Source organism: Mastomys coucha, unplaced genomic scaffold (assembly GCF_008632895.1).
Source record: "Mastomys coucha isolate ucsf_1 unplaced genomic scaffold, UCSF_Mcou_1 pScaffold5, whole genome shotgun sequence".
Lineage (NCBI taxonomy): Eukaryota > Metazoa > Chordata > Mammalia > Rodentia > Muridae > Mastomys > Mastomys coucha.
In genome coordinates, this window is record NW_022196911.1 from 94539757 (window position 1) to 94550208 (window position 10452).

Consider the following 10452-nt stretch of genomic DNA (forward strand, 5'->3'; position numbering starts at 1 on the left):
TTAAAATAGAGTTGTAAGCTACCCAGCTGGGTCCTGTAACCAGAGCCCTCTGCAAAAGCCGATAAACTCTCAACCACTGAGCTCTCTCTCCAGCCCTACTATTCTAACACTCTTATCACAGGAGTTAAAATTTAACACGTAAGTTTATGAGAATCATGTGCAATAACTGAGAAGTTGGTAATACTTTGTACATTTGGAAAATGTTTTGATTAAATCTGAAATGAAGTGTCTCAGTGGTTATGAGTACTGGCTGCTCTTCTAAAGGACGCACATTTGATTCCCAGCATTCAAATAGCTGCTCACAACCTATTTTCAACTCCAGTCCCAGAGCCAACACCCTCTTCTGACCTCTGTGGGCAGTGCATGCCTGTAGTGCACAGACAGACAGAAACACAAGCAAAACAGCCATCCACATTTTTTAACAGTTGAGGCTAACCCATGAGTCTAGACGTAGTAACTGACATGGGCTGGATCTGAGTCATTGGATCCCATTTCATGCTTGTGCTATATAGATAAAATTAAGTGACTAAAAATGAAATTACTGACAGAGGTTGCTCCTGGACCATCTGAGACAGTCCAAATACTGACTCGGCTCAAAGGAAATAAAACTGAAAACTCCTGATCTCACCCCAAATAACCATTCTGCACCCTATCTGAACCTTGGGCTCTTTCCCTAACCAACCTACTCAAAACCACTACTGAGAGTGGTGTTTTACTGCTAAGAGATAAACAACGCCTCAGGCCTCTCAGGTCGCCTAAACTAGTAGTTAAGATGGGGCCACGCATGATGGTGTTAACGATTCAATTAGTGAAGGTCCTGGGTTTGGTCCCCAGCACGGGATCCAGAAGAAGTTTGAAAGACTATTTTGGAACTCCCTGAGAGTGACTTATCTCACATCAGCTGAGGAAAAGATCATATGCTCTCGCCTTTCGATGGGGCCCGGTTCCTAAAGCAAAGTTACTTCCGAGTACATTTGCATGAGGGGTTGTCCCTTACATCATCTCACACTCTAAGCTGAAAAATAAAGGTTTAACCTTCCTCCACGTGGGAAGGTCTGAGGGCACCCTTCTGAAGCACCGAAGGCTCTTCGAGGTCTGGGCTTTGTGTGCCAGAAGAATGCAATTAAGTAAAAACTGGATGTGACGTTTTGACAGATCCAGTGTCAGAAGAGGGTGTTCCCGAGATGAGCCCTCGCTTTTAGGAAATTCTCACAAAGTTCTCCCTTCTTCAGATCGCCAAACTACCGCCTCCTGGGGCTGCTCGGCGCCACCCACATCGTCCTTAGGACCCACTCTGTTCTCTCATCAGTTCCTTTAGCCTCTAGTCTGAGGAGGTCCCCGGAAGTCTTGAGTTCGTTGCCTTTACTCTTCACACCACCAGGGCGACTAGAGAGCTAGAGGGCTGGAACACCGCGCGGGGTAGAGGTGCGAAAAACTCGGAGTTGGCAGCGCTCCGCAACTGCGCGTGCGCCGGGGGGCGGGGCCCTCCATCTACCAGCGCTTGCCCCGCCCCTCGCGCCAAGCCGGAACACGAAGGGGCTCTCGGGCACAGCCGCCCCCGTGGTAGCCTGAGACCGGTAGGGGAAATGCCCTCGGCGGTTTGCTTCTCTCTGTGGAGGAGCGATGGGGAGGCGTTGGGCCTGGCCTGAGGTAGGAGGGCGCCCAGCCATCTCCGCTAGTGCCTGAGCCGTGATGCTTGCGTGGGCCCTATTCTCCGCGGTGCTCTGGTCTCTCGCAAGAGGTGGGGCTTGGCCTGCAGGCTCCTTCCCCGCCCCGCCTTCTTCGCCTCCCGCCCCACCTTGCCCTTCCCTGAACCGTGTGTCCTCCAAACACTAAAGAGCCAGAGGTTTTCTTTCCTCCGCAGTTGGATCGCAACGTTCTTCCTTATTCAATATCAAAGGCTTTGTTTACGGCTCGGTAGGACACCCAGGTAATACGTGTCTCCTCTCACGCAAGCCTGTCCCAAGAGCTGGGGATGCACCCACTTAGGTTCTTCAAGTAGGGAAAAGGAAGCTAGGCAGGAGGGCGTCTGTGCTCTGCAGTTTTCGGGAAGTTTGCACCACTGCTCTCAAAGCTAGTCTTGTTTTCCAGTATTCACCACAGATCTACTGCTCTGATACCACGTCTCTCTTTCAAATACTTCTGCTTTGTAATGGGTGAAGGTACTTGGCGGGGTGGATGTCCCTCTTAGAAGGCTCTTCTCTCCCTCTTGTATTAACCAGCCCTATTCATGCATCAAACTTCAGCTCCAGTGTTACTCTCTCTAGTTTTCCTGCATTCAGGAAAACGTAGTGGTTCAATTTTGAAATAACATTGCATTCCGTTTAGAACATCTCCACAGTTAAGGCCTTTCCCTTCCCAACACCACCACTACACTGCCAAACTGTAAAATAGGCTTTATAGATTCCGATCCTGGCAATGATTAGGCCTTAAAAAATATCCTGTGAAACCATGTACTATCCAATTGAGTCACTGTAGATGACTGCAGTACACCTTTCTAGTAAGCACCGAACGGGACAACAGGAAGCTTACGTTTTCAGTTTTGAAATAGTTTGTCAGTCAAGTTAACATCCTGTGAACATTAATTCCATGATCCCTTCAAAAGGTCCTTATTGGAGCTAATTATTAATGTGTTCATTAAAAGGAACTTAATCTACATTTTTCTAGACTGCCACAAAATAGAGAAAAACATTACTGACAAACTACAGTTTAAAGGCTTACTACGGGGAAGCAAAAAGGACTTCATTCTAAATGACAACTAGCATCCAACATGTTCTGAAGACTTTTTAAGTACTGAAATCCAGAAAGAACTAACTGGTATCATTGTCTAGGAGTGTGTGTCTTTATTTTGCTATATAATGTAATTATGCAGAATTTTATTTTGTCACAGTAAAAATATATGTAAAGCTCCATCAGACTAGCCCTGTCCTTAACTGTATGGATATTGATCGTGCTAGTAAAGAAACAGTGGACCCCACTTACTTATGGATTGGGCCAAATGAAAACATATTAAAAGGTAAATAATTTAAATATATTTTAATGGTGTTTTTTAAAAAGCACTGCCATTATTGAAAAGAACAAATTTAATTTTAAAATTCTATTAAGTGTATTTTGTTTTTCTCTATGTGAGTGTTTTGCTGCATGTGTGTATGTGCACCACATGCTTGCCCCATGCCCTCAGCTGTCAGAAGAGGTTATCTTATCCCATGGAACTGGAATTACTACTGGTTGTAAACCACCTTGTTGGTGCTGGGAATTGAACCCAGATCCTCTGCAAGAGCAACAAGTACTCTTAAACACTGGGCAATCCCTCCATCCACAATACATTTAATTTTAACTGCAATTAAGTTTTCTCAACACTTGGACAGATTATAATTTCTCTTGGCCCGTGGCTTAAGTTCTTCCTATGCAAAGGCTGAAGCGGATGCAAAAGACCGCATGGGCCATGTGAGCATGAGGCTTGAAAGGTTGAGGCAAGAGGATTACAGGTTTGAAAGTGGCCTGGGCTAACCAAATAGACAGCTTTTTGTTACTTTTGTTTCCCAGTGCTTGGGACTGAATCCAGTCTCCCTTTCAAGCAGATTTTCTCTGTGCTGTCTGGCTACCCTGAGGCAGTTATTTTTGTGCCTTACTTAAAATTTTTCCTAAGCACTGAAGTTTACCCATAAAACACCAGTAATAATGGGATAGTCAATATGTAATTTTTATGTTAGAATAGTACCTTGGGATATCAACATTATTTGTATGTGTGTATGTGTCTAAATATAAAATATAAATTTATATAAACACATAAATATGTATAGATATATAATTTACTGAATTACTGGTATAAATCAGTCAAAACTAGATGCCAAGAAATAAAGAAAATCAACATATATTTCACAAGTGTACCTGGCTCATGCAACTCTTTCATAGAGTAGTATGACAATTAGGTTTTTCCCCCTTGGGCTGTTGGGCATGGTGCCTCATGCCGTTAATTCCAGCACTCAAAAGGCAGAGGCAGGCAGATCTCTGTGAGATCAAGGCCAGCCTGATCTACATAGCAAGTTCTAGGCTAGTCAGGGCTATGCAGTGAGACCATGTCTTTAAAAAAAAATTTTATTGGGTTCCCAAAGTTCAAATAGTCTATTAATTTTGAATTTTTGCATGTATATTTATAGCCCTGAGTCTACTGAATAATGTCTAAGTTATCTGTTGAATAACCAAGTGATTTCCTCTTTCTGATCAGGGAATAGCCAAATAAATATAACAAACACAGGAGAACTGATACTGAAGGATTTTGTGGAGTCGTTATCTGGACGTTACTCATGTACTCTTTCGTATAAGACTATCAAAGCAGAAACCCAAGAAGAAACTACAATAAAGAAGAAATATGACTTTCTGATCTTTGGTAATAATATATTTATATAAAAATAATATAAGTATATGAGCCGTCTTTCTGGTGCCACAAAAACATCCTTACATTTTAAGATTTATTTTATTATGTGTCTGTTTATGTGGATGTGCGTGTAGGTGCCAGCAGCAGCCAGCAGAGGGCGTCTGATGCCCTTGAGTTAGGAGCAGGTGTGAGCCCTCTGATGAGGGAGGCTGGGAATCACAGCTCCTAACTCCTGGGCCATCTCTTGAGCTCCAGTGGCTTTTTGACACTATTAACTGCTACTACACTGTAGCCATTTCTCCTAAGTAGATAGACATCTAATGACAATGATGGGTTTTCTTGGCTTTTTTTTTTCATTAAAATTATTAGTTATATGTATTGTGTAAACAGACCAATGGAATGTTTTACTAGATAAGTACAATTTCAAAACTAATTTGCAAGATTAATGCTGTTGAATGTTACATGTTTTTGGAGAAAAAAAAACAGCAGAAATTAATGCAAGACACAACTGTTTTTATTCTCATCTTTCTCTGAAGCATACCGGGAACCTGATTATTCTTATCACATGGCTGTGCGTTTTACCACAAAATCTTGTGTAGGAAGATACAATGACCTGCTCTTTAGAGTGCTGAAGAAAGTACTGAATAACCTAATCTCTGATTTGCTGTGCCATATCATAGAGCCATCATACAAGTGCCATTTTGTTAAAATTCCAGAGGGGGACTTCGTGTATGAGCTATTCATAGCCTTTCAAGGTGAAACAATTTTACAACGTTAATTTTATGGCTTTAATTAAAAAAACATAATAGATTATAAAATGAATCACCATGTAAACATGATATGTCTCCTGCTGTTGTTCCATAGGCAGGGGCCTGCTGCTGAGGCCCCAGTCTCTCTCTTCCCAGTGCTGACCTGTTGCTGCATGGCGCCTTAGTTAAAAAGGAGGCAATGTATAAATGAGTTATTTTATTGTAGGAAGGATAGAATATGCTGGTTAAGTAAAGGGAAGGGAAAGAGAAGAAGGAGAGAGAGAGAAAGGAGAAGGCAAGAGAAGAGAACAAAGCAGAGAGGAGAGAGTAAGAGGGGAAGAGTAAGAGAGAGAGTAAGAGTAAGAGGGGAAGAGTAAGAGAGAGAGGAGGGGGCAAACTGCCCCTTTTATTGTATGGGGTGTGGCATGTCTGGCTTGTGGTCAGATGACTGGGTGTAAGGTCCAGCTAGAATGCTGGGAGCTTGAGGTATTGTCTGCTTGATAGAGGACACATCTCTTGCAGGGGGTTGGGCTGAAATCTGAGCCATCCGTCTCAGGAGCTATCACTGAACTCCTATCGTCCCTTGTGAAGAAATTTACTTTGCTCAGTGGGTCTCTGGGGTTCTCAGGTGGCCGCTCTACTGGACCCCACTGCCCCACAATAAATTTGAAGTGTTTGCTAAGCACTAATATATGCTATTGCCTGGTTATGGTTTCAAAGTCAGCCTGCCTTCAAACACAATATGTTGTTTTTTACTTAAAGTCAGTATCATTTTATTGGCATAACTTTTAACCATGCAGCTAAGTTTCTACTTACAGTTTCTTATAGAACTTTAGGAATGATGTTTTATGGTTTCTTTTTTGAGGAATTAACGAGGGAGTAACCAGAGACACTATATTTCTATTTTCAAGCCTTGTAATTACTTCAGTGAGTCCCCAGATGGAGTAAAGACACATTGCATGCACTATTTAAACTGTATGCCTAGCTTTACTATTCTGATCAGGTAGCTGGGTTAAACGGGTGTATGCCCAAAGTGTTCGGGGCTTTACTGAAGGGTCTGGTACTGTTTAGAAGTGGGTGTGTACCTGTCATGTTTTCCTCTCCAGTGAATCCTTTTGCAGCAGGCTGGAAAAGTATGTGCAACCACTCTGCCGACTGCGAAGATGTCACCAATCATAACATCCTCAAGGTAAGCTCCCATAGGGAGGGGAGCGCACTGGGGACCCACAAAGCTTTGGTTAATACTTTTATCTTACTAATAGCAGTCCAAGGTCATCTTTAGCTACACAGTGAGTTTGAGGCCAGCCTGGGCTACATGGAAACATATCTCAAAAGAAAAGAAAAATTCTGACCTCACATGCAAACCATGGTGTGCATGTACCTACATATGTATACACACACACACACACACACACACACACTCAAAATAATAATACTATTCTAGTTTTTCTTAAGGAACAATTTAAATTTATTTCTTCTACTTTTTTTTTGTTTGAAAGATTTATTTATTTATTTTATGTGTATGAGTACACTGTAGCTATACAGATGGCCATGAGCCATCACATGAGCCATCACGTGGCTGCTGGGAATTGAAATCAGGACTTCTGCTTGCTCCAGTCCCGCTTGCTCTGGCCCCACTCGCTCCTATGTAATGCATTGTAGCTGTCTTCAGACACAGCAGAAGAGGACATGGCATTGGTTCTCATTACAGGTGGTTGTGAGCCACCATGTGGTTGCTGGGATCCGAACTCAGGACCTTCGGAAGAGCAGCCAGTGCTCTTACCCGCTGAGCCATCTCTCCAGCCCCTCTACTACATTTTTTTAAATTATGTTTTTGTGTGTGTGCATCACACTTACATGCTATAGCACACAGGTGAACATTTGAACACTGCTGGCAGGAATTGGCTCTCTCGCCTTCCTCTGTGTGGGTCCCAGGAGTCAAATCCAGTCATCAGGTTTCTCGGCAGATGCCTTTACTACTGAACCATCTTTGACAGCCCCAAAACGTTTTTGTTATGGAGAAATAGTTAAAACACGGAGAGATAAATTCCTTGACAAACTTCAGGATTCATTTTTCTCCTTCCAGTATGTGGATGTCAGGATGGAATTCTGGTCATCAGGCTCGGGAGCACGCACCTACACTGCCTGAGCCATCTCACCAGCCCGCTTCAGCCTTTTGAATGGAAATTGTTGCTATGTCCATATGTGGTTTTTGGTAATAATACCTCTGGAATATTAGATAGCTCCCAGGCTCGTACTATGTGTTTCATTTATAGCAGAAAGGTGGATCCCTGGTCAGTTAGTTAGTTAGTTAGTTAGTTAGTTAGTTAGTTAGTTAGTTTTATTTTGGGGGTTTTACACAGGACTTCTCTGTGTGGCTCTGTCCTAGAACTAGCTCTGTAGAGCAGGCTGTCCTCTGCCTTCAGAGCGCTGGGATCAAAGGTGTGAGCTGCCACTACCGGGCTTCATTTTCTAAATGGTTAAGCAATGGCCTGAAGAAAAACTTCACAATCAAGCTACCACAGGTTAAATGCGTGGTTCTTCCAAAGTTACCTCTATAGGAAATGTGGTGGTTGTTCTCCTGCCACAGACTCCAGAGGCTGAGGGGCTCAGTCAGAAAGATGCCTGCCTGTTCTCTCCTCTCTTGTTCCCGAGTCTGTGCCTGAAATGTTTTGTGCAGTTTATAAGAAGTATTTGGTTAGGCTTAGTCATTATTATAGCTTGTCCCAAAGCCAGATTCACATAGTCAGTTTGTAATGCTGATTAAAGCCTTGATTTCTATTTTACTAGGCTCTCTTTAATTTTTCATTTGTGTACTCTGTGTATGAGATTTTGCCTGTATGTGTGTCCGTGTGCTGTATGCATGCCTAGTGCCGGAGGAGGACAGAATAGGACATATGCTCGACCCCCTGGAACTGGAGTTACAGACAGTTGGGAACTGCCAGATGGGTGCTGGGAGTTCAACCTGGGTCCTCTGGAGGAGGAGCTAGTGCTCTTTACAGCTGAACCACCTCTCCAGCACCTTGTCTCTTTTTCTGATTTGAAGGTTTTGTTGGTTTTCTTGGTCCTTTTTTTTTTTTTCCTTTTTAATAACTAGGGAGAATTAAAGATCATGTTTAGTCTATGAAAAAGGCAAACAATTCAAAGCTAGCTTTGATCCATGTGTGTGCGCATGCTTGTGTGTATGCAGGTACCTGGAGCTGTGTTGAGGCTGCAGTGCAACTTCAGATGTCAGTCTCAGGAACACCATGTCCTCCTTGGGGACAGAGTCTCTGCCTAATTAAACTTGACATTCTGACCAGCAAAGCTCCAGGACTCCTTCCGTTTCCACCTCCCCAGCACTAAGATTACAAGCAAAGAAAGTATTTGGCCAACTGAGCCATCCATCCCCCCAAAGAAAGTTGTTTTAATTATTTTATGTATACGAGCACACAGTATGGACATCTGACCCCACTGCGGATAGTTGTGAGCCACCGTGTTGTTGCTGGGATTTGAACTCAAGACCTTTGGAAGAGCAGTCAGTGCTCTTAACCACTGAGCCCTCTCTCCAGCCCACCCACCCCCCAACAAGTTTTTATAACTGTTTTCCTTAGCCACTCCATGTATAAATTAACAATAATTAGCAAAGTCAAAGGTACTAATATTAAGCTTTAACATAGGTTTTTCAGGATTCCATCTAATGCATCTTGCCCTAATGAGCAAGAAAATATTTCTGCTGTGCTTTATGGCCTGTGATTCATGAGAAGGATTTTGATTATTGAATTTAGTAATTATAATTTTCTCTGGTATATCTAAATCTTAGGCAAGAGATCGGATAGAAGAATTTTTTCGGAGCCAAGCATACATCCTAAACCATAACTTTAACAGAACTATCCCAGCTATGCATTTTGTGGACCACAGTTTTCAAGTGACACGGATAGACAATTGTCGACCGGGTTTCGGGAAAAATGAAGATCTGCACAGTAACTGTGCTAGCTGCTGTGGTAATTATGAAATACACACACCTAACTGTCCGCATCTTCCAGAGATTGTCGAGATGAATCTTTTCCTGGTTTCTTCCACAGAAAAGAGAAGTAAAAAACTTGAAAGGCCAAATTTCTACATATAATCATCTGAATGTATATTCTTCGCATTGTTCACTCTTGTACTACAAGAGTGTATTTCCACAGTGTTCTGACCTATGATGCTGTTCTCCGCAGGAGAACAGAGTGGTCCTGCCTGGGGAACAGAGCTAGGGAGCAGAGGATAGAATGCAGACAGGCACTTACAAGGGAGGCATGGAGGAGGTCTTGCAAATGCTGACAGAAAGGAAAATACAATAGTCTAACTCTCCTGTTTTTAAGATTATCACATTCCAACCTTTGAGGTAATCTTTACTGCTTAATTGGCTAAACAGGTGTGGGTAGCCTGTGTAGAAATGGTGTAACATTGAAGGCACCTTTGTATTGTTGATACAAGGTGTCTGTAAACTATAGTGACTGACAGCCTGCGTTTCCCTTGCAGTGGTCTGTAGTCCTGGAACGTTCAGTCCAGATGTGGATGTCACCTGTCAGATCTGTGTTTCTGTCCATATCTATGGAGCTAAATCTTGCTCATAAACTTCAAGAGCAGAGGTGAAAGCGTGGCTGTTTGCCTCTGAAGGTGGGGGCAAAGATCTGCTCCCGTCAGAGAGCATCATAGATGCCTCCCGAAAGTAAGATCAGCAAAAGCAAAGCTTTGGAAGTGCACGGGCCGGAAACAACAGCAGAAAGTAGCTGGCGTGGAACGAAAAGTAGTTTCTGAGAAGGCATATTTAACTCAGTACCTCCGCTGTATGAGTGGAAGTTCATGTGTCAGTGGATGCTTTAAATGAATATGTTCTGTTTTCTATAAACTGAAACATGCTTTGTACCTGATATTAAGGTCAAAAAGAGTAGCGAAGTATAATATAATAAAACATTTTCTATTTTCCATATATTAATTTGTTTGAAATGGCTTCTATCAAGACATATACATAAGACATATATATACATAAATATAAATATATATAAATAATATATATGAAGTACCTTTTTAAATTTGTCTCTTAGATTTATTTTATATGTGTGGTTATTTTGCCAGTATATATATCTGTGCACCACATGCGTGCTTGGTACCTTCAGAACTGGAGTTAGAGAAGGTTGTGAATCATTATATGGGAGTTGGGAATTGAACCCAGGTCCTCTGGGAGAACAACCAGTGTTCTTAACCACTGAGCCATTTCTCCAATAACTATAGTACTTTGGAAATTATAACTAAAGGTGTTAACTTTAGTCCCTTTGCTTTTAATTTCTAACAATAGAGTCG

General features: G+C 42.4%; 1 protein-coding gene across 4 annotated transcripts; it reads left to right on the forward strand.

The window, feature by feature from the left end:
* Window positions 1-1479: 1479 nt before the first annotated feature.
* On the forward strand, window positions 1480-10083 carry Zpbp2 (zona pellucida binding protein 2). Of its 4 annotated transcripts, none has more exons than XM_031353212.1 (8): window positions 1480-1577; window positions 1865-1930; window positions 2891-3016; window positions 4229-4390; window positions 4915-5133; window positions 6234-6316; window positions 8930-9110; window positions 9631-10083. In XM_031353212.1, exons 3-8 carry the CDS (start codon window positions 2938-2940, stop codon window positions 9723-9725), a joined length of 819 nt encoding a protein of 272 aa, XP_031209072.1. In that variant the 5' UTR covers window positions 1480-1577; window positions 1865-1930; window positions 2891-2937; the 3' UTR covers window positions 9726-10083. The 4 variants fall into 4 exon arrangements, with proteins under 4 accessions (XP_031209072.1, XP_031209069.1, XP_031209071.1 ...); XM_031353209.1 differs by having other exon boundaries at window positions 1489-1741; XM_031353211.1 differs by having other exon boundaries at window positions 1489-1650.
* Window positions 10084-10452: the final 369 nt, after the last annotated feature.